At 45.3% G+C, this 23,446-nt stretch overlaps 2 protein-coding genes across 12 annotated transcripts in view; one reads left to right on the top strand and one right to left on the bottom strand.

The window, feature by feature from the left end:
• CHEK2 (checkpoint kinase 2) overlaps positions 1-19,205 on the top strand; it is a 50,799-nt gene extending 31,594 nt beyond the window's left edge. For 5 of the 11 annotated variants that reach the window (XM_017978771.4, XM_009008587.5, XM_054245674.2 and 2 more), the window contains 8 exons: positions 1,065-1,126; positions 5,266-5,365; positions 8,184-8,270; positions 9,309-9,472; positions 9,928-10,073; positions 11,044-11,129; positions 17,117-17,197; positions 18,678-19,205. In XM_017978771.4, coding sequence (XP_017834260.1) covers positions 1,065-1,126; positions 5,266-5,365; positions 8,184-8,270; positions 9,309-9,472; positions 9,928-10,073; positions 11,044-11,129; positions 17,117-17,197; positions 18,678-18,767 — 816 coding nt within the window. In that variant the 3' untranslated portion in view covers positions 18,768-19,205. The remainder of the gene's footprint in view (positions 1-1,064; positions 1,127-5,265; positions 5,366-8,183; positions 8,271-9,308; positions 9,473-9,927; positions 10,074-11,043; positions 11,130-17,116; positions 17,198-18,677) is intronic. The other 6 variants (XM_078337181.1, XM_035268238.3, XM_078337156.1 and 3 more) reach the window with 5 other exon arrangements.
• Positions 19,206-21,297: 2,092 nt separating this feature from the next.
• On the bottom strand, positions 21,298-22,186 carry LOC100385887 (small ribosomal subunit protein uS5). The gene has a single exon (XM_035259527.2). It carries the CDS (start codon positions 22,159-22,161, stop codon positions 21,313-21,315), a length of 849 nt encoding a protein of 282 aa, XP_035115418.1. The 5' UTR covers positions 22,162-22,186; the 3' UTR covers positions 21,298-21,312.
• Positions 22,187-23,446: the final 1,260 nt, after the last annotated feature.

The following is a 23,446-nucleotide window of genomic DNA, read 5'->3' as shown; positions in this document are numbered from 1 at the left end:
CTTTGTATTATAAAAACAATAGGTATGGTAGCTTATGCCTGAAATGCCAACACTGTGGGAGGGGAGGCTGGTGGATCACTTGAGGCCAGGAGTTGGAGATGAACCTAGCCAACACGGTAAAACCCTCTCTCTACTAAACATACTGAAATTAGCTGGGCATGGTGGCGCATGCCTGTAGTCCCAGCTACTCAAGAGGCTGAGGCAGGAGAATCGCTTGAACCCAGGAGGCGGAGGTTGCAGTGAGCTGAGATCGTGCCATTGCACTTCAGCCTGAGTGACAAAGTGAGACTCTGTCTCAAAAAAATAAAATGAGACTGTCTCAAAAAAAAAAAAAAAAAATTTTAAAAAACCACAATAGGTGTGCTAAGTATAAAATCATGATATTATATAGGCATTTTAAAATGTGCAGTACTTTCTCCCTTACCGTCAGTGTTTTTCCATGCACCATGCATTGATCAGAGAACATGGACTGTCCACCATAGGGGTGTGTGTGTGTGTGTGTGTGTGTGTGTGTGTGTCTGTCTATCTGTCTCTTGGACCCTCCGCCCCAAGTGTGTTTTAGAGTTCTTATAAAATTAGAATTCTTCTCTTCCTTTGAAAAATGATAGGATCTTGTCGCATGATGTCTAGTTGCCTGAGTTTCTTGCCTAGAGCTTAAATAATCCTTGTTTGGGAGCATGGTTGGGCTCCTGCTTGACCGCTTTTATTCATGCTACTTGTCAGTCTCCCTCAGGGTTCCTTAGTCTGTCCTTGAGTACCTTTGCTCTGGGGCAGTGAGGAAGCAGACTGCAAAGAGACCCAGCCTTCATTCCTAGGTAAAATCCTTGCATATGAAATATGAACTAGTCTCTCACCATCATGGCAGGGTGGAAAACTTCTTGCATGCTCTCACTGAGGAGTTGGCTACTACCTTCTCCCCTGATTGAACTTTCAAGCCTCTGGAGGCAGGGGGCCAAATGCCTGGTCTTGGCCTCCCTGCTCCTCTGGGCAGATGTTCTAAGCTCTTGTGGTTTTCCTCTTGGGAGTTTCTCACTACTTTCCCTTTTTTCTCCCCCTCTTCTTAGCCTTGCATCATCAAGATTAAAAACTTTTTTGATGCAGAAGATTATTATCTTGTTTTGGAATTGTAAGTAGCAAACTTTTTAAAAATTTGTTCCCTTTCAAATGCTTATAAAGCCACCAAAGAATCTAATGTAGGCTTGCCTTTCTCATCCTGGGGACCTCAACATATGTATGTAGTAGTGGGGCCCACAAAGTCTGTGTATGGGGGGTAATATTAATCCTAAAAACTCTCCAATGTTTCCAAAGGTAGGTGGTATGGGATTCCAGGCCCTGGATCTGTGACCTGGGCTTGAATTCCACCCTGCAGGTGACAAGCTGACCACCCATGGGTGAGTTTATTTCATCTCTCTGAGTTTCATCTTCCTAGTGTTAATTGGGGATTTTAATGTACCCCCACCTGCAGAGTCCTTGTGAGAATTAAATGCTGGCTGGGTGCGGTGGCTCACGCATGTAATCCCAGCACTTTGGGAGGCCAAGGTGGGCAGATCATGTGGTCAGGAGTTCAAGACCAGCCTGACCAACGGAGAAACCCCGTCTCTACTAAAAATACAAAAATTAGCTGGGCATGGTGGTGCATGCCTGTAATCCCAGCTACTCCAGATGCTGAGGCAGGAGAATTGCTTGAACTGGGAGGCAGAGGTTGCAGTGAGCTGAGATTGCGCCATTGTACTCCAGCCTGGGCTACAGAGTAAGACTCTGTCTCAAAAAAAAAAAAAAAAAAAAAGAATTAAATGCTATGAGGGATGGAAGAAATCCCCCAGCAGAGCAGCACCTGGCACATACGTGTACTCACCATGTTATAATTAGCTCACCATTAACTGTGGGTTTCCACATTCTTGTATTCAGCCAACCTCAGATAGAAAATACTTACAAAAATAAAATGGATGGTTGTGTCTATACAGACATTTTTCTTATTATTTTCTCAACAGTACATTAGAACCACTATTTACATAACATTTATAATGTATTAGGTTTTGTAAGTAGTTTAGAGATTATATAAAGTATGCAGGGCTGGGCGCAGTGGCTCATGCCTGTAATCCCAGCACTTTGGGAAGCTGAGGTGGGCAATCACCTGAGGTCAGGAGTTTGAGATCAGCCTGCCAACATGGTAAAACCTCATCTCTACCAAAAATACAAAAACTATCCAGGTGTGGTGGCGCACGTCTGTGATCCCAGCTACTTGGGAGGCTGAAGCAGAATCACTTGAACATGGGAGGCAGAGGTTGCAGTGAGCTGAGATTGTGCCACCATACTCCAGCCTGGGCCACAGAGCGAGACTCCATCTCGAAAAATAAAGAAAATAAAATATACAAGAGACAGCCTGGGTAATAATGTTGAAATCCCATCTCTATCAAAAAAAAAAAAAAAAAAACCGGCCGGGTCTGGTGGCTCACGCCTATAATCCCAGCATTTTGGGAGGCCGAGGTGGGTGGATCACAAGGTCAAGAGATCGAGACAATCCTGGTCAACAAGGTGAAATCCCGTCTCTACTAAAAATACAAAAATTAGCTGGGCATGGTGGTACGCGCCTGTAGTCGCAGCTACTCGGGAGGCTGAGGCAAGAGAATTGCTTGAACCCAGAAGGCGGAGGTTGCGGTGAGCCGAGATCATGCCATTGCACTCCAGTCTGGGTAACAACAGCGAAACTCTCTCAAAAAAAAAAAAAAACATAAAAAATGAGCTGGGCACACATCTGTAACCTCAGTTTCAGGAGACTGAAGTGGGAGGATCACCTGTGCTTGGAAAGTCGAGGCTGTAATGAGCCAAGATCATGCCACTGTGCTCCACCTTGGGCAACAGGAATGAGACTCTGTCTCAAAAAAAAAAAAAGTATATGAGATGATATAAATAGATTATATGCAAACATAAGGGGCTTGAGGATCATGGATTTTGGTATCTGAGGGGGCCCCTGGAATCAATCTCCCATGGATACTGAGGAATGACTACTCTGAAATATCTGCCTGGGTAGGCCTTTGTACCCAGGTCCTTTCAACCTAGGACCAGGTTGCATGGTGGCATCTGAGTATCTTTCTGTGTCTTGGTAGTTTATTTCAATGGTGATAATGTCTTATGTTATTTAGTATAATCAGAATGACTTCCTGCCTCATTTCTGGAAGATGCCTGTCTTGATGTCTGCTCCTGTATAAATATTAAGTGTTTCTGGGAGCAGCTGTTGTGGGAGGCACAGAATGTTTTGCTTCTGGCTGACAAATGGTATCTATGCAATGTGATCATTAAGACTGTATAGAAAACAGGCCCGTTGCTGTGGCTCACACCTGTGATCCCAGCACTTTGGGAGGCTGAGGTGGGTGGCTCCCTTGAGGCTAAGCGTTCAAAACATGCCTGGCTAACATGGCAAAACCCCATCTCTACCAAAAATATAAAAGTTGGCCAGGTGTGGGGGACATGCCTTTAGTTCCAGCTCTTTGGGTGGCTGAGGCAGGAGAATCGGTTGAACCCGGGAGGTAGAGGTTGCAGTAAGCTGCGATGGACAGAGCAAGACTGTCTCAAAAAATATAAGAAAAAGAAAATAGATTTTATGGTAAACAGCCCTGATCACAGCACTTGGAGAGCCTGGGTCGAGACAAGCCTGACCAACATGGAGAAATCCTGTCTCTACTAAAAATACAAAATTAGCCAGGCATGATGGTGCGTGCCTGAAATCCCAGCTACTTGGGAGGCTGAGGTAGGAAAATCACTTGAACCCAGGAGGTGGAGGTTGCGGTGAGCCAAGATAGTAGCTGATATTTATTAAGCACTGATTGTAATCTAAGTAATTCTGTAAGTACTTCACATAGGTTGACTCATTCTTTTCATTTATTATTTTTCAAGATGGGGTTTCACCATGATGGCCATGCTGATCTTGAACTCCTGACCTCAGGTGATCCACCCACCTCGGCCTCCCAAAGTGCTAGGATTACAGGCGTGAGCCACCATTCCCGGCCGGTTGATTCATTCTTAACAACAGTTCTGCAGATTACTTACAGGTTATAGGTGGGTTACTATGCTTAGCCCCACTTTAAAAGAAAGAAAAAATGCATCACAGATAGAATAACCTTGCCACACACCTGTGCCAGGAGCTTTTCCTACATCTATTATTGCTTAACTTTTATAACAACCATCAAGGAAGATTGTATCATCCCCATTTTTTAGTGGTAGAAACAAGCTCAGCTATTAAACAAGTTGAATAGCTTGCCCAAAGTCCAAAAACTGGGAAGTGGTAGAGCTGGGGTTCAGATCCTGGTTGTCTGTTTGTAAATTTCTTTTTGCTCTTCTACATCAGTATCAGAATCATCTGTGGTGTGTGATAAAAATGCAAACTCCTGACTGGGCTTGAAGGCTTATGCCTGTAATCCCAGCACTTTGGGAGGGCAAAGTGGGCAGATCACTTGAGGCCAGGAGTTTGAGACTAGCCTGGCCAACATGGCAAAACCTTGTCTCTACTAAAAAAAAAGAAAATACAAAAATTAGCTGGGCATGGTGGTGCATGCCTATAATCCCAGCTACTTTGGAGGCTAAGGCATGAGAGTCACTTCAACCTGGGAAGCAGAGGTTGCAGTAAACCAAGATTGAACCACTGTACTCCAGCCTGGGTGACATCCAGGCTCTGTCTCAAAAGGAAAGCAGACTCCTGGGTCCCACCTCCAAGCTACTGAATCAGATTTTTTTTTTTTTTCTTGAGGCAGAGTCTCACTCTGTCACCAGCGCCAGGCTGGAGTGCAGTGGTGTGACCATGGCTCACTGCAACTTCCACCTCCCAGGTTCAAGCAATTCTCCTGCCTCAGCCGCCCAAGTAGCTGGGACTGCAGGTGCACGCCATCACGTCCAGCTAATTTTTTTGTATTTTTAGTAGAGACAGGGTTTCACCATGTTGGCCAGGATGGTCTCGATCTGTTGAACTCGGGATCTGCCCGCCTCGGCCTCCCTAACTGCTGGGCTTACAGGTGTGAGCCACCGCTCCCGGCCTGAATCAGATTTTTTAAAGTTCCCCAAGTGCCTCCAATGCCCACTCCTTTCATCATTAGTTTCCAACTGGAACATCTGATTGTGAATAAGGCTTATTACCTCATTAGTTTTAAAAATGGAATAAAAGTTAATAAAAATGTCAACTATTTGCTTGTCTTAATGAGTTTGTTTTATTATCTTCTGTCCAAGTGTGTTTCCCCCCAGGAATGAACCCCTTGCTTTGCCTGTGTGTTTCAGGATGGAAGGGGGTGAGCTGTTCGACAAAGTGGTAGGGAATAAACGCCTAAAAGAAGCTACCTGCAAGCTCTATTTTTACCAGATGCTCTTAGCGGTTCAGGTAAGAAAAGCCTTCGATTTTGACAGCTGAATTTCTTTTAGGTGAATTACTTCCAGAGTTAGGCAGAAATCTAGGGACCATGGATTAAAACTCAGAAGAGAGAATGTGTGTTTACTGTTCTCTTAGCAAAAACATCCTACTCCTTTCACTGAGATGAAAAGCTCTCACTGGCCAGGCGTGGTGGCTCATGTGTGTAATATCGGCACTTTGGAGGTGAGGCAGGTGGATTATGACATCAAGAGACCAACATGGTGAAATACCATCTCTATTAAAAATACAGCAATTAGCTGGGAAAGGTGGTGCATGCTTGTAATCCCAGCTACTAGGGAGACTGAGGCAGGAGAATCACTTGAACCTGGGAGGTGGAGGTTTCAGTGAGCCAAGATCGGGCCACTGCGATCCAACCTGGGTCATATAGTGGGATCTCCATCTCTACAAAAAAATAAAAATAGCCAGGCATGGTGGCATGCACCTGTGGTCTTAGCCACTCTGGAGGCTGAGGTAGGAGAATGGCTTGAGCCTAGGAGGTTGAGGCTGCACTGAGCCGCAGTTATGCCACTGCACTCAAGCCTAGGTGATAGAGTGAGACTGTCTTTTTTTTGAGACAGTCTCACTCTGTCAACCAGACTGGAGTGCAATGGTGAGATTTCGGCTCACTACAACCTACTCCTGGATTCAAGTGATTCTCCTGCCCCAGCCTACCCAGTAGCTGGGATTACAGGTGCTCGCCACCACACCAGGCTAATTTTATTTATTTTTAATTTATTTTTTATTTTATTGAGACGGAGTTTTGCTCTTGTTACCCAGGCTGGAGTGCAATGGCGTGATCTCGGCTCACCGCAACCTCGGCCTCCTGGGTTCAGGCAATTCTCCTGCCTCAGCCGCCTGAGTAGCTGGGATTACAGGCATGTGCCACCATGCCCAGCTAATTTTTTGTATTTTTAGTAGAGACGGGGTTTCACCATGTTGACCAGGATGGTCTCAATCTCTTGCCTCGGCCTTCCAAAGTGCTGGGATTACAGGCTTGAGCCGCCACGCCCGGCCTATTTTTGTATTTTTAATAGAGATGGAGTTTCACCATGTTGCCCAGACTGGTCTCAAACTCCTGACCTCAAATGATCCGCCCGCCTTGGGCTCCCAAAGTGCTGGGATTACAGGCGTGAGCCGCCATGTCTTCCCACAAGCCTTTTTTAAAAAAAATTTTAATTTTAACTTTTTTGGGTACATAAAGGTGTGTGTGTTTATGGGGTACAATGCAAGCCCTTTTTAATGGTGGCTGTCACCTACTCAGTGTATTGCTCCCTTATTGGTTTATTCCGTTTATTTATATTGAGTAACCAATAATAACATGAATTGAGTTTGTGGATATGTGAAAATTTTGTTTCCTAAAAAAATATGGCCAGGCATGGTGGCTGATGCCTGTAATCTCAGCACTTTGGGAGGCTGAGGTGGGAAGGTCACTTGAGACCAGGAGTTCCAGACCAGCGTGGGCAACATTGTGAGACCCTGTCTCTACCAAAAAAAAGAAAGAAAAAGAAATTAGCTGGTTAAAGTGGCATGCGCTGTGCCTATGGTCCTAGCCACTCATGAGGCTGAGGTAGGAGGATCACTCGAGCCCGGGAGGTTGAGGCTGTAGTGAGCTAAGATCATGCCACTGCACTTCAGCCGGGGGGGACAGAGTGAGACCTTGTTGCAAGGAAAAAAAAAAAAGAAATATGGCATAGTATGTTGGTGTTTGTTCATTTTTATATGCTATTTCAGATAATAGAGTTTTCAAAGACAAAGTCTTTGCATTGAGGAATAGGTTAACTCATATATAGAAACAGACAATTTACAAATACATATTTGTACAGATTCCCTTTAAAAATATTCTCGGCTGGGTGCGGTGGCTCACACCTGTAATCCCAGCACTTTGGGAGGCCGAGGCAGGCAGATCACAAGGTCAAGAGATTGAGACCATCCTGGCCAACATAGTGAAACCCCATCTCTACTAAAAAATACAAAAATTAGCTGGGCATGGTGGCACGTGCCTATAGTCCCAGCTACTCGGGAAGCTGAGGTAGGAGAATTGCTTGAACCTGGGAGGCAGAGGTTGCAGTGAGCTGAGATCGTGCCACTGCACTCCAGCCTGGCGCCTGGTGACAGAGACTCTGTCTCAAAAAGAAAAAAAATTTTCTCAGGACTGCAGTAATCAAATATATTATTTTGGTGGAATTTTAATGTTTATTTGGTGTGTTCTCAAAACATTTTCTATTACCCATTTGAATTTTTTTTTTTTTTTGAGACGGAGTCTCACACTGCTACCCAAGCTGTAGTGTAGTGGTTCGATCTCTGCTCACTGTAATCTCCGCCTCCTGGGTTCAAGCAATTCTCCTGCCTCAGCCTCCTGATTAGCTGGGACTACAGGCATGCACAACCATGTCCAGCTGATTTTTTTGTATTTTTAGTAGAGACAGAGTTTCAACATGTTGGCCAGGATGGTCTCAATCTCCTGACCTTGTGATCTGCCTGCCTTAGCCTCTCAAAGTGTTGGGATTACAGGCAAAAGCCACTGCACCTGGCTGGGTTATTTATATCTTAAAGTGAAATGAAAGGTTGATTGTCCTAAGTTCCTTTTTTCATTTCCCTACTTTTTAAAGATCTTCTCAAACAAATTTGTAAACTTTACCCCAACAGTTTTCTATGATTTTGGAGAATATGGTTGTGTGCATCACGGCTTATGGTTTCAGCCAGCTGTGAGATGTGTGTATTGGTAACTTTGATTCTACTTAAGTATCTACTGCATGAATCTGAGGGTCATGACTGCCTTTCTGTGTAGTACCTTCATGAAAATGGTATTATACATCGTGACTTAAAGCCAGAGAATGTTTTACTATCATCTCAAGAAGAGGACTGTCTTATAAAGGTAAGAAATTGGCATTCTGTATGTGGCTATTCCTATATATTCTTATTTAGAAACTTTTAATTCCTCAAATAAAAAGGTGGGAGCATAAAAAGGTTGAAAATCTGACCTTTTCAGTCTTATCAGTTATTTTAGAGATCAGGTGATATTGCTCTTGTCCAGATTTGAATTAGCATTTATTAAGCTCTGTTGTGTACAAGTGACCTTTGTGCTCAGAGAGAGAGGAAGGGTCTAAGTGGGCCGAGCCCAGTGGCTCACACCTGTAATCCCAGCATTTTGGGAGGCTGAGGCAGGCAGATCTCTTGAGGTCAGGAGTTTGAGACCAGCTTGGCCAACATGGCAAAACCTCATTTCTACCAACATACAAAAATTTAGCTGAGCATGGTGGTGGGTGCCTGTAATTCCAGCTACTTGGGAGTCTGAGACATAAATCACTTGAACCTGGGAGGCAGAGGTTACAGTGAGCCAAGATTGCACCACTGCACTCCAGCCTGCACAGAAGAGCAAGACGTCATCTCAAAATAAGTGAATGAATGAATGAATAATCACATACCCTGCCTTTCCCTGTTTCTCAAGCCTGGCATCACTTTAGAATCTCTTGTTAGGATTTATGACACCAAGCTTCACCTCAGAAGCTGAGAGTGGCATTCAGGTATAAGAATGCGTGTCCAGGCTCCCCAGGTATTCCATAGTGGAGCCAAGTTTGAGACAATGGGGTCTGAGAACCAGGTAGAACTAATTAGAATCCTGAAGTGTCTGTGATAATGGTTATAAGCTTTTTGTAAGATTACAGAAAACATAGGTTAGGTTAAGTTGGAAAGCCTCAGTGTTGAGATTCCTAGGCTCAGGAATTTTAATTTAAACAAAATTAAATGTCTTAATTTGCAAAGACATGAATCTGTAGATTCCAGATTAATGGCAGGTGTGAGTTTTACAATAGCAACGAATCTAGCCTATGTGTCTTCTTGGACTGGCAAACTATATTAATCTTTTCATTTTATGACATAGTTCAACATTATTCCCTTTTGTACTGAATTTTAGATTACTGATTTTGGGCACTCCAAGATTTTGGGGGAGACCTCTCTCATGAGAACTTTATGTGGAACCCCCACGTACTTGGCTCCTGAAGTTCTTGTTTCTGTCGGGACTGCTGGGTATAACCGTGCCGTGGACTGCTGGAGTTTAGGAGTTATTCTTTTTATCTGGTAAGAAACATTTTCAGTGCTTCGCAGACTGGTAGGAGTTGATTAGATGAAGTCACAAATGTGTCTTGCTCCATTGGCCAGGCTGGCTTGCAGTGGCTTGATCTTGGCTAACTGTAGCCTCTACCTCCTGGATCAAGTGATCCTCCCACCTCAGCCTCTCGAGTAGCTGGGACTACAGGTGCACACTACCATGCCTGGTTAATTTTTCTATTTTTTGTAGTGATGGGGTTTCGCCATGTTGCCCAGGCTGATCTTGAACTCCTGGGCTGATCTTGATCCTCCTGCCTCAGCCTCCCAAAGTGCTGGGATTATAAGCATGAGCCATTGTGCCCAGCCTAGCTCACTTTTTGATCACTGATTTAAAGAAAAATCTGACTTTTCATTATGCTGAAAAGGAAACCTATATATGAGAATGCCACTTGATTTCTTTCCTTTCTTTCTCTGCCAATATTAAGCCTTAGCGGGTATCCACCTTTCTCTGAGCATAGGACTCAAGTGTCACTGAAGGATCAAATCACCAGTGGAAAATACAATTTCATTCCCGAAGTCTGGACAGAGGTCTCAGAGGAGGGTATGAATACGAAATGGTTAAGAATTTGTGGTAAGCTAAAATGTGTATGTGCTGTGGTGGGAGTTTCTTTCCAAATTCCTTGGTGTTTTTTCCTGTCAATTCTGTTCTTATTTTATATTGTTAGTTTCACACCATTTGAGAGGCACTGGAAATTGTTAAGAGCATGCGCTCAGGTCCTGGGTCTGCTACTACTTAGCCGTGTGGCCTTAGGCAAGTTAACTCCACTCTCCATTTTCTTTCTGTGTAAAGGGACCCTTAATAAACCCCTACCTTAAAAGGTTTTCGTGAGGGCTAACTATAATGTACACAAGTGCCTGGTACCTGTTTTAGTGAACAAAGTAAGTGCACTTGTAACTTTTTAGTTACAAGGTTTCCTTTGAGTAAGGAAGCATATAAAAACTAGACATCATTAGTTACCTTCTATTTTATAATTTATCCTGGCAACTTTAGTTCCCTGAAGAGAAAGTAGAAAATTAAATGTCAAATAATATAGATGTTTGTGTTAAATGTCAGAATATTTAAGGAACAATAGGGTTGCAGTATACAAGCCAGCGTGCATTTGTTGCTTGCTGGAGTGTCAAGTTTTATTTCTGACAAGTCTGTAGTTCCAAGGAACCTCCCCCTGGCTGAGTAACTCTCACCCATCAATCTGTGAGTGTCAGGGAGAGTTTGCTGTGCATCCCAAGTATCTTAGAATTGCGTGGAAGTTCAGCTTTAATTCGTTTGACCTTGAGTTTAGCAGCAAAAGAGGTTCAGGCAGCTAGGAGCTCCTCACTGACATCCCAGCAGCAGGAGACGGGGAGTGTCATTATCATTCCTGGTCTTCTCACAGTACTCTGAATAGAGTCAGGAAGGTTAGGGGGCCCTGTCTGCTGACTCTGATGATCTCAGACCCTCTCTGCTCTTTCTGGATGGTTGCCTGTTAATTTTGGCATACTATGATATTGCTGACTTAATATATTTATCCTTTTTGCTTTTATTTGCCCAATTGTTGCTTTAGCTCTGGACCTTGTCAAGAAGTTGTTGGTGGTGGATCCAAAGGCACGTTTTACAACAGAAGAAGCCTTAAGACACCCGTGGCTTCAGGTGGGTGTGGGACAGTGCCTGCAGGCATAAAATACATGGGAACCCTGCTGCCTAAAAGACCTGAGGCAGAGGACAGAAACATGTTTGCTTTGTTGGGCCTGTTTAATTTAATTATTTTAGATGTATGGGGGTTATCTTACATGATGGGTTACAACCTGTTTTTGTTTTTTTTTTTTTTTGAGACAGGGTCTTGTTTTGTTACTCAGGCTGGAATGCAGTGGGGTGATCTCAGCTCACTGCAACCTCCGCCTCCACAGTTCAAGCGATTCTCATGCCTTAGCCTCCCCAGTACTTGGGATTACAGGTGTGTGCCACCACATCCACCTAATTTTTGTATTTTTTTTAGAGGTGAGGGTTTGCCATGTTGGCCAGGCTGCAACCTTTTTGATGTTACTCATGGCTGTTGGATGTACAGCTCACTTTATGTTCTGTTCTGGTTCCACTTGGCTGTCCCAAGTTCCCAGTTTGGCCTCTGTTCCTTTGAGGGCTTGTTCTGGCTCCACCCGCCATGTCAACCACTCCCCATAGGTGGGATGCATTCCAGCCATCTTCAACCTTAAATCAGGGAAGCTGGGGGATGGGGGAGGTGGAGGGCAGCCTCCCTGGGGAGAATCCAGCTATTTCTCAAGCCCAAGTGACTGGATATAAAGGGTCCCACTGCTTGTTCATCGAGGTGAGTAAACATGCCCTTAGTGAAGGCTGTCACTTGCACCTTTTGTCTGTGTTACTGCTGTGTTCCTGCTAGGAGTTGGGGCTGCCATTATTATATGCTGACCTCATTTGGAGCTGCCAGAGTTGGAAGTACTTTGTTGCTTTGCTGGGTTAATCTTTCGTTTTGGAATTAGCTACAGCATTGGGCAGGTTTTTCTGATAGATGTCTGGTCTTCTGTTATAAGCAGTTCCGTTCAACACAGCCATGCCTCTTTCTGTTAATTTTCTTTTAGTGTGTGTATTGGTCTGTTCTCTCACTGCTATAAAGAACTGCCAGAGACTGGGTAATTTATTAAAGAAAAGTTTGATTGACTCACAGTTTCAATGGCAGGGGAGGGCTCAGGAAACTTACAATCATGGTGGAAGGGGAAGAAGGCATTTCTTAATGGCAGCAGGTGAGAGAACATGTGAAGGAAGCGAAGGGGAAAAAGAGCCTCTTATAAAACAGTCAGATCTCCTGAGAACTCACTATCATGAGAACAGCCTGGGGGAAACCACCCCCATGAACCAGTCACTTCCCAACAGGTCCCTCTCTCAACACCTGGGGATTATTACAATTTGAGATGAGATTTGGGTGGGGACACAAAGCCAAACCATATCAGTCTGTTTTCTGTGCAGTTGGGGGACTGAACCAGGTAGCGTGAACTAGAGGCTGTTACTTGAGCTACATCCTGTTTCTCTGGGGATTACTGGTTCAGGAACTCCTTGGGCAATCCAGCCTCAGCCCTGTACTTCTGGGACTCCGGGAAGATTCCCCATTCTCTTCCAATCCTCTATACCTGACAGTTTTGCTCAGGCCTGACAGTTCTCAGGTTGAGAACAACAAATCCTTAAAAAAAAAAAAAAAAGACAGATATATGTGTTTTGGATGTCACCATGGAAACTGCAGTCTCCCCAGAAGAAATCTGTCAGATGATTTACCGCTTAATAGACCACACAGATTTGAAACAGCAGGACCCTGGAGGAAAGGAGTTTGGAAACAAAGGGTGCCTTTGCATGTGGGGATTTAATTGTGATGAAAAAGAGAAACATGCCTTTTGGCTCTTTTCATGTGTCCTAATAGGGAAACTCTTGGGTATAAATGTAGAAGTACAGGAGCTGTTTTTGTCTCTAACGAAAGAAAAAAAAAAAAAAAAAAGAATTGACCAGTTGAGCCTGGGAACAAGGTTTGCATCTGCCTGAAATTTATGAACAAGCACAGCCTATTTTTTTGTTGTACTTCTTTGTCTCAAAGAAAACTTAATAACAACCAAGGAGAAGGGGAAGTTCAACTCTGTTGCAAGGTATCCCTGGAATACTCTTTTCTCCACCTTTTTTGTAGCAAAAGGAGGAAGGAACATTGAAGACAAGGATGAAGACTGACCATCTAAAACATCTGTTAGTGATGGTTGAGGTTTTATTTTGGGAAAATTCAGTGTTTTTGAAGAAACCAAACGGTTTTGTGGGTCTGGTGCTGGACAGAATATTGGAAATGTGGATTCTGGTCTCTGTTTTGTCATTATCAGAGTGCCCAGTTTTGGGAGCGTCCTTTATATCTACTGTCTGCCTCATGTTTACTGCCTGAAATAGAGGATTTCTTCTGTTTGCTTTCAAGGGATATTATACTTGACTTTTTATTTTATTTATTGTTGGTGACAAGGTCTTCTTCTGTTGCCTAAACTGGAGTGCAGTGATGCAATTACAGCTCACTGCAGCCTCGACCTTTTGGCCTTAAGAGATCTCCTGCCTCAGCCTCACAAAGTGCTTGGATAATAGGCATGAGCCACTGTTTAGCTAATTGACTATTTTGGAATAGTTGTAGACATCATGAAGGACATCAGTGTTTGTTTGTTTTTATTTATTTATTTTGTTTTTTTGAGATGAAGTCTCGCTTTTGTCTCCCAGGCTGGAGTGCAATGGCAAAATCTTGGCTCACTGCAACCTCTGCCTCCAGGTTCAAGTGATTCTCCTGCATCAGCCTCCCAAGTGGCTGGGATTGCAGGCACCTGCCACCATGCCCAGCCAATTTTTGTATTTTTAGTAGAGATGGGATTTCACCATGTTGGCCAGACTGGTCTCAAACTCCTGACTGACCTCAGGTCGTCCACCTACGTTGGCCACCTAAAGTGCTGAGATTACAGGCATGAGCCACTGCACCTGGCCTGATTACTTGTTTTAAATATAGGCTTGATTAGGCTTGTGGCCACTCTGGCCTCACTGAAGGGCTGCCAGGTGAAGGGCATTCCATTGTGGCTTTGTATGTTCATTCATTCATTTCTTCAGAGCACAGTTAATGAACTTGTGTGTTAAGCACTGTTAGGCACTGTGCATACAAAAGGAACAAACTATGTCCTTGCCTTGGAGCTGAAAAGTTTGGGTTGGGGCCAGCCTGACCATGGTCATTACAGGTAATAGGGGTAGATGCAGAGTATGCTTTTAAACGTTAGAAGAGGCAGGGCCACTGCCCACAGGACTTGGGGTACTCATACCTTCACACAGTGTGAAGAGTGTCTTAGGGCTAAATGGCCTGGCAATAATAGGGGGGATAAGCAGGTCAGCATTTTCAAACACTTCCTGAATCTCTCTGATATGGAGGCCCTGTGCCTGCCTGGCACCTAAGGGTGCTTACGAAATATTTGTTCACTGAATGAGGAAGGTGGGTCAGGTGAATGGCAGGAAAACAAGGCGGGCATTTCCGGTTGAGGCTGTGGCACGAGCAGGTATAGGGGAAAATAAGAGATGGACTTTTGAGAGTGACACTGCTAGATAATTGAGATCCTAAGTAAGGCTGTGAGAGGGTACAGCATGGAATCCAGATGAGCTTGCTGCTATCAAATGGCAATGGGGAGCTACACTGAGAAAACCAAAACAGTGATAGAAGCAGGTGGTGACTCTAACTACCAAATAGAGGATGGTCAAACCTGTTATTAGTCCTCTAGTACTGTAAAACTCTCTCCTCCCCTCTCCTCCTCTCCTCTCCTTTCTTTTCCGTTTCTCTTTCTTACCTCTTTTTTTTTTTTTTTTTTTTTTTGAGTCAGTCTCACTCTGTTGCCCAGGCTGGAGTGCAGTGGTACAGTGGCACAATCTCAGCTCACTGCAACCTCTGCCTCCTGGGTTCAAGCGATTCTCCTGCCTCAGCCTCCCAAGTAGCTAGGATTACAGGCCTATGCCACCACTCCTGTCTAATTTTTGTATTTTTAGTAGAAATGGGGTTTCACCATGTTGGCCAGGCTGGTCTCCAACGCTTAACCTCAAGTGATCTGCCCTGCCTGGGCCTCCCAAAATGCTGTTATTACAGGTGTGAGCCACTATGCCTGGTCCTTCCTTTCTTCCTTCCTTCCCCGTCCCCATCCCTGTCCCCTCACACCCCCCTCCCCTTTCCTTCTCCCTCCCCTTCAATTAATTGTGAGTCACTTCAGTTTAATTGTGAGTCAATTAAACCCCTTTTCTTTGTAAATTACCCCTCCCCTCCCTCCCTTCCCCTTCCCTCCCCTCTCTCCCTCTTTTCCTTCCTTCTTTCTTTTCTTCCTTCCTCAGGGTCTTGCTCTCTCACCTGAAGCGCAGTGGCAGGATCACTCCACCATGACTGTCAGGCTCAAGCTATCCTGCCTTAGCCTCCCAAGTAGCTGAGTCTACAGGTGCATGCCACTATGTCTGACTAAATTTTTTTTTTTTTTTTCTGAGACAGAGTCTCCAGGCTGGAGTGCAGTGGCACTATCTCCGCTCACTGTAACCTTCACCCCCCGGGTTCAAGCGATTTTTCTGCCTCAGCCTCCCAAGTAGCTGGGATTGTAGGCACATGCCACCAGCCCAGCTAATTTTGTATTTTAGTAGAGATGGGATTTCGCCATGTTGTTCAGGCTGGTCTCGAACTCCTGACCTGAGGTGATCCACCTGAGGTGTGAGCCACCACACCCGGCCTTATTTTTAAATTCTTTGTAGTGACAAAGTCCCACTCTGTTGCCCAGGCTGGTCTCAAACTATTGGCTTCAAGCAATTCTCCCACCATGGCTTCCCAAAGTTCTGGGATTATAGGCCTGAGCCACCATGCCCAACCTAGTGTTGTAAAATTTCTGTATCCATCAAATTGTCAAATGGTGGAGGACTTTACTGTTTCCTCTCCATTGCTCACTGTGGTACGCTTGGCTCAGTGGGAGGGGCTGGAGTTGGGTGGGAAGGTACATGAGGCATTGGAATCAGATAACTCTGGGTCTGTATTCTGCACATGCCACCTGTGAGTGGCTGAGCTGGGCTTTTGGCCAGCACTCAAAGCCTACATTCCTAGTTATAGATGTTCCTTTCACTTTGCTGAAGATGGGAGAACTGCACCAAGCCACCAGTCAGGGTTTCCTAATGCAAATCCTTGAAACCTGCAGAAGTGAGCATCCAGAGAGGTGGGAGCTACTCATGTATGCACTCTCTGTGCCCTCCTCATCTCCCCCTCCTGCAGCTTGAAACACCTGTAATGCTTTGTGCTATTTATTGTCTCCCTTTCTTACTAGACCTGAGCTCTGGGATATTGTGGGCTTGAAGTATTTCTGACAGTTTGTATGGCATCTGCTGGGTGAATTTTCCTAGCGTGCTGGGCTGGTTGTTAGGACAGCCTGGGTGACTGGCCTCATTCATGGCAGGGGCAGGGGGTGGAGAGTGGTCCCGGAAAGATTTGAGGAGCTGCACGGAGTCAGGCCCAGTCTCTGGCCTACTGATTGCCATCTTTCTCAGGATCTGGGATACTGATTCAGAAACCGTTGACTGCTGGAGGCTGTGACTGACCCACTGAGAACTTTTAGGCAGGTGGATTTGAGTCAGCCAGGATGGATGGAGCATTGACTGCTAATTAGACTCCTCTGGGAAGGTAGAGGGGGGCAACAGCCTTCGCTGTGGGAGCTTCATCAAGGGGATGATTCTTAGACGGAGTGGATATCTTTTCCTCCCTCTTCCCAGGGGCATGCTAGCCCTGTCATTCTAGGAGCTTTCTTTTTTTTTTGAGACAGAGTTTCGCTCTTGTTACCCAGGCTGGAGTGCAATGGCGCGATCTCGGCTTACCACAACCTCCGCCTCCTGGGTTCAGGCAATTCTCCTGCCTCAGCCTCCTGAGTAGCTGGAATTACAGGCATGCGCCACCATGCCCAGCTAATTTTTTGTATCTTTAGTAGAGACGGGGTTTCACCATCTTGACCAGGATGGTCTCGATCTCTTGACCTCGTGATCCTCCCGCCTCGGCCTCCCAAAGTGCTGGGATTACAGGCGTGAGCCACCGCGCCCGGCCCTACTTAATGTTTCTAATTCCCTCACAGGATGAAGACATGAAGAGAAAATTTCAACATCTACTGTCTGAGGAAAATGAATCTGCAGCTCTACCCCAGGTTCTAGCCCAGGTATTTTTATTCCTTTTGATCACGAAATGTAGTCTGGGCTTAAACAGCTGATAAGCAAAGATGATGAGTTTGAAGATTTTCCTGAGTAGCAATTGCTTAACATTTAGTTATAATGTAGTAGATACTGTTTTAACTGGATCCACTCCAGCACCCTCAGATTTTAAAATGCAGGATATGTTTAATATCTAACACATAATAGACAGATAATCACAGCTATGGATTGTCATCCAACAGGTCACCTGCAAGCCAATTTCGAAAGACTCTATTTAGAGGCTCAAATATAAATTTGTTGAAAAAAATTTTTTTCAACAAATTTATATTTGTTGGGTCAGTGGTTGATTCCTTGATTATTATTTTACTTTTGTTTTTTTTTTGAGATGGAGTTTCGCTCTTGTTACCCAGGCTGGAGTGCAATGGCGCAATCTCGGCTCGCCGCAACCTCTGCCTCCTGGGTTCAGGCAATTCTCCTGCCTCAGCCTCCTGAGTAGCTGGGATTACAGGCACGTGCCACCATGCCCAGCTCTTTTAGTAGAGACGGGGTTTCACCATGTTGACCAGGATGGTCTCTATATCTTGACCTCGTGATCCACCTGCCTCGGCCTCCCAAAGTGCTGGGATTACAGGCTTGAGCCACTGCGCCTGGCCTGTAATTTTATTCTTTAATGTTCTTTGTAAGCATAAGTTAATTCCAGTCCTGGTGTTTTGTGTGTGTGTGTGTGTGTGTATGGTAGCTCTCCTTTTTCCCACTGTTTCCTTCCCTCCTTTTGTTTTTTTGTTTGTTTTTTTTTTTTTGAGAGAGTCTTGCTGTGTCACCTAGACCAGGGTGCAATGGCTCAGTCTCAGTTCACTGCAACCTCTGCCTCCTGGGTTAAAGCAATTCTCCTGCCTCAGTTTCCCGAGTTGCTGGGACTACAGGTGCCCGCCACCATGCCCAGCTAATTTTTGTATTTTTAGGTGAGATGGGGTTCTGCCATGTTGGTCAGGCTGGTTTTGAACTTTTGACCTTGAGTGATCTGCCCACTTTGGCCTCCCAAAGTGCTGGGATTACAAGTTTGAGCCACTGCACCCAGCCTTCATCCCAATTTTATGTATGGGAAAACAACTAAGGCACAAAGATTGTCTTTCCGCAAAAGAGCAAGACTTGGGGCTTCAACTGAGAAGTATTATATACATTTTAAACTTGATATTTAGAAGAAGATGATTGAGAGGAAGTTGGTTATGCTGCTTGCTTTCAGTATACATCATTAAGAAGTCAGAAGCCATGAGGGAGAGAAATACCTGTTAGATAAGCATGTCTGAGTTGGGGGCTGTGGTGGGGACTCAGTTGTCAATGATGACAAATTATTTATTTGTTTATTTTGGTACTAGAGTTTCACATCAAATGCCCCCACTTTATTAGAAGCATATTGGGGAACTTAGATAATCTTAAAGAAGCCAGTGATTTTCTATTGAACATTTCTCCATTCTCCTTTATTTTCAGCCTTCTACTAGTCGAAAGCGGCCCCATGAAGGGGAAGCTGAGGGTGCTGAGACCACAAAGCGCCCGGCTGTGTGTGCTGCTGCGTTGTGAACCACTGCTGCGTTGTGAACCCCATGGACCTTCTTTCACTGTCATCTTTCTTTTCTTTTTTTTTTTTTGAGACGGAGTTTCACTCTTGTTACCCAGGCTGGAATGCAATGGTGCGATCTCGGCTTACCGCAACCTCCACCTCCTGGGTTCAGGCAATTCTCCTGCCTCAGCCTCCTGAGTAGCTGGGATTACAGGCCCAGCTAATTTTTTATATTTTTAGTAGAGACAGGGTTTCACCATGTTGACCAGGATGGTCTTGATCTCTTGACCTCGTGACCACCCGCCTCGGCCTCCCAAAGTGCTGGGATTACAGTCTTGAGCCACGGTGGCCGGCACTGTCATTTTTTCAAGTCTGTTTTTCATAGTTTGTATTTTAATTATGGGACAATTGCTTTTTCGCTGTCACTGATTTACAATTAAAAACCTGATGGAATCTGAGCTTTGTGCTTCTGCTTGATAATCAGTTCTTTAGTTGAATGGCTTTATTATTTATTTATTTGAGACAGTCTCAATCTGTCACCCAGCCTGAAGTGCAGTGGCACAAACTCGGCTCCCTGCAACCTCTGCCTTCCAGGTTTAAGCGATTATTGTGCCTCAGCCTTCTGAATAGCTGGGATTACAGGTATGCACCACCATGCCTGGCTAATTTTTGTTTTTGTGGGTTTTTTTTTTTTTTGAGACAGAGTCTCACTCTTTCACCCTGGCTAGAGTGCAGTGTCATGATCTCAGCTCACTGCAACCTCCACCGCTTAGGTTGAAGCACTTCCTCTGCCTCAGCCTCCCAAGTAGCTGGGACCTACAGGTATGCATCACCATGCCCAGCTAATTTTTAAAAATTTTTTAGTAGAGACCGCCTTTCACCATGTTGGCCAGGATAATCTCGATCTCCTGAGCTCGTGATACACCCGCCTCGGCCTCCCAAAGTGCTAATTTTTCTATTTTTAGTAGAGACAGGGTTTTGCTATGTTGGCCAGGCTGGTCTTGAACGCCTGACCTTAGGTGATCCACCTGCCTCAGCCTCCCAAAGTGCTGGGATTACAGGTGTGAGCCTGGCCTGAATGGCTTTTTTTTTTTTTGAGATGGAGTCTCACTCTCTTGCTCAGGCTGGAGTGCAATGGCGCAATCTTGGCTTACTGCAACTGTTGACTCCCAGGTTCAAGCTATTCTGCCTCAGCCTCCTGAGTAGCTGGGATTACAGGTGACTGCCACTACGCTTGGCTAATTTTTTGTATTTTTAGTAGAGACGGGTTTCACCATGTTGGCCAGGCTGATCTCAAACTCCTGACCTTGTGATCCGCCCACCTCGGCCTCCCAAAGTGCTGGGATCACAGGCTTGAGCCACCGTGCCCGGCTGAATATAAATTTTAAGGGCCCTGTGGAAAGTTCCAGGGAAAGGAGCATAGCGAGGTTGGGGGTGGAGTTTTTAGAGACTGGCTGGCTGTCTACCAACATCTTAATGAGAACAGCAGGTACCTTGGTGCATAGTAACAGGCCAGTTTACATTCTCATCCTCGCCCTCATAAAGATACAGGTCTATAGTCTCTGAAACCTTTGGGCTAGATAAATTGTGAAACTTAATTATCCAATTTTAGGAAGATGATAAGGCACATCTATGATGTATATGTGTAGCACCCCAGTGGAGTCCCATAACCAAACGTTAATATTTCCACAGCAAATATTCACAGTAAGAGGGATAGAGAAAGATTATAGGTAGTTGCATATTAGTTCATAGCAGCCTTTTCTTCCAAATGAGTTACAATGACTTGGTTTTGAGAGCTGTTTGGGTTTTAGAAGTGGAGATGAGGCGTGTGGTCAGTTATGTCATGTTCACCCAATAATGACCAGGGAGGCCCTGTGCAAAGACTTACCCCCTTGGCTGCTCTTGCCCTCACAGTGATTCTGTGAGTGAGGTCCTCCAGCCATTGTCATGTCACAGGTAAGGGACCCAAAGTTAGAGGAGGAAAGTAACTTCTGATGTCGCACAACTGAAAAACTGCAGAGCTGGGACCCAACTCAGGTCTTTTTGACTCTAAAACTAAAGTTCCACTGAATCTGCTTTGATAACTTTGCCTGGTTGATGCTAGGGCACTCCATAGCTCACTGGCCATGCCATGAATTGAGTGCCATGGTTCAGATGCCACTGGTGATTCAGTAAGGGCAGGGTCAGGGGCACACAGCTGCTTCCTTAGGAAATGGGGGTGGTGATTGGCAATTTCCATTAGAAGGTTGTATAAGCATTCTGAGACTTGGCTGGCCCGGTGTAGGGAGATTGATGGGAATTTAGGTGTTTTGCATGTTTAAAGAATGAGGCTGAGATTGGTTTTAGCTCATTTGAATATTTAATGTGGAGGCTGTGGTTTCCTGGGACATTTTTCCCACTTGTGCAGAGTTAGCTGGCCCTTCTCTGTTTCTAGAGCATTTTATATTAACTCCTCTCATGATACCTTCTATGGTAGGCTGAATAATGGCCCCTCCAAAGTGTCCTACTCTTTTTTTTTTTTTTTTTTACAATGTTAATTCACTTTATTTTTCTTGTATAAAAACCCTATGTTGTAGCCACAGCTGGAGCTTGGGTCTTCTGCACAGAGACTCTGGTGTGGGTCTTGACAAGGTGGTCAGTGAATTCCTGATAGGGAGACTTGGTGAACACTGTCTCCTTCCAGAGATCGGGGGTCAGGTAGCTGTAAGTCTTAGAGATGGCATCAAAGGTGGCCTTGGCAAAGTTGCCCAAGGTGGCAGTGCAGCCCCTAGCTGAGGTGTAGCAGTCATCGATACCAGCCATCATAAGCAGCTTCTTGGGCACAGGTGCTGAGACGATGCCAGTACCCCTGGGCGCGGGGATGAGACGCACCAGCACAGAACCACAGCGGCCTGTCACCTTGCAAGGGATGGTGTGGGGCTTGCCGATCTTGTTCCCCCAGTAGCCTCTGCGCACGGGGACAATGGAGAGCTTGGCCAGGATGATGGCCCCACGGATGGCAGTGGCCACCTCCTTGGAACACTTAACACCCAGACCGACGTGACCATTGTAGTCCCCAATAGCAACAAACGCCTTAAACCTGGTGCGCTGGCCAGCACGGGTCTGCTTCTGCACCGGCATAATCTTCAAAACCTCATCCTTGAGAGAGGCCCCCAGGAAAAAGTCAATGATTTCAGATTCCTTGATGGGCAGAGAGAAAAGATAGATCTCCTCCAGAGATTTAATCTTCATGTCTTTGACCAGGCGGCCCAACTTGGTGACAGGCATCCATTCCTTATCCTCGGCTTTGCCTCCGCGAGCTCCGCGGCCTCGGCCCGGGCCCCGGATGCCACTGCTGAAACCTCCGCGGAAGCCACCGCGGTTCCCCATCCCGGGGCCTCCAGGCCCCCACGCTGCACCGGCGTCATCCGCCATTTGGTGTTTTATTGGAGAAGAAGAGTGTCCTACTCTTAATAGCCAGAATCTGTGAATATGTTTCTTTCCATGACAAAAGGGACTCTGCAGATGTGATTAAGCATCTTGAGATGGGAGCTTATCCCATGTTACCCGTGGGCCCAGTGTCCCACCACAGCGCTCTTTTAAGAGGGACTTAGCAGTCAGGGGAGATGGCAATATAATGATGACTGAGTGTCTTAGTCTTTTTTTATATTGCTATGCAAAATCTGATACTGGGTAATATATAAAGAACAGATTTATTTCTCACAGTTTTGGAGGTTGGGAAGGTTGAGGGGCCCTCTTCTGGTGAGGGTCTTCTTGCTGTGTCATCCCATGGTAGAAGGCATCACATCAAGAGAGAAAGGGGGCTGAACTCATCCTTTTATTAGGAATCTACCCCCATGACAATTAACCCTCTGCTGAGATAACACCCTTACTCTTAATGAGGGCAGATCCTTTGTGACCTAATCATCTCTTAAAGGTCCCACCTCTCAACACTGTTGCACTGGAGATTAAATTTCCAACACATGAACTTTGGGGGACACATTCAGACTATAGCACTGTGCAGAGATTGGAGTGGTGTGCTTTAAAAATGGAGGAAGGGGCCACAATCCAAGGAATATAGGTAAGCACTAAAAGCAGAAAAAGGCAAGAAAATAGATTTTCCATTTAGAACCTCCTGAAGGAATCAGTTCTTAACATCTTGACTCCAGCCAAATAAAACTGATTTGAGGCTTGTGACCTATAGAACCATATGAGATTAAGTTTGCAGTGTTGTAAGCCAGTTTGTGGTAATTTGTCACAGCAGCCATAGAAAAATAATTGAGTCACCAATGGGAGAAATCAGCTGCTGATTCAAGGCTACCTAGCACCTACTTCCTCTCCTAACCCCACTCTAATTTTCTCTTGGAAGAATTGTTTTCCCTCTTCTATTAAGTTATGGAAGATGGGGCCAGGCATGGTGGCTCAGCAATCCCAGCACTTTGGGAGGCTAAGGCGGACAGATCACTTAAAGTCAGGAGTTTGAGACTAGCTTGACAAACATAGTGAAACCTTGTCTCTACTAAAATACAAAAATTAGCCAGGCATGGTGGTGGGCACCTGTAATCCCAGCTACTCCGGAGGCTGCAGCACAAGAATTGTTTGAACCCAGGAGTCAGTGGTTGCAGTGAGCTGAGATCACACCACTGCACTCCAGCCTGGGTGACAGAGTGACACTCCATCTCAAAAAAAAGAAAAAAAAAAAAAGCCCTGGCACGGTGGC

Source organism: Callithrix jacchus, chromosome 1 (assembly GCF_049354715.1).
Source record: "Callithrix jacchus isolate 240 chromosome 1, calJac240_pri, whole genome shotgun sequence".
Taxonomy (NCBI): domain Eukaryota; kingdom Metazoa; phylum Chordata; class Mammalia; order Primates; family Cebidae; genus Callithrix; species Callithrix jacchus.
This window is presented reverse-complemented; position numbering and strand designations above follow the sequence as displayed.

Coding starts and splice junctions, on each gene's coding strand:
- LOC100385887 (XM_035259527.2), bottom strand. CDS start 22,161: ATGGCGGATGACGCCGGTGCAGCGTGGGGGCCTGGAGGCCCCGGGATG.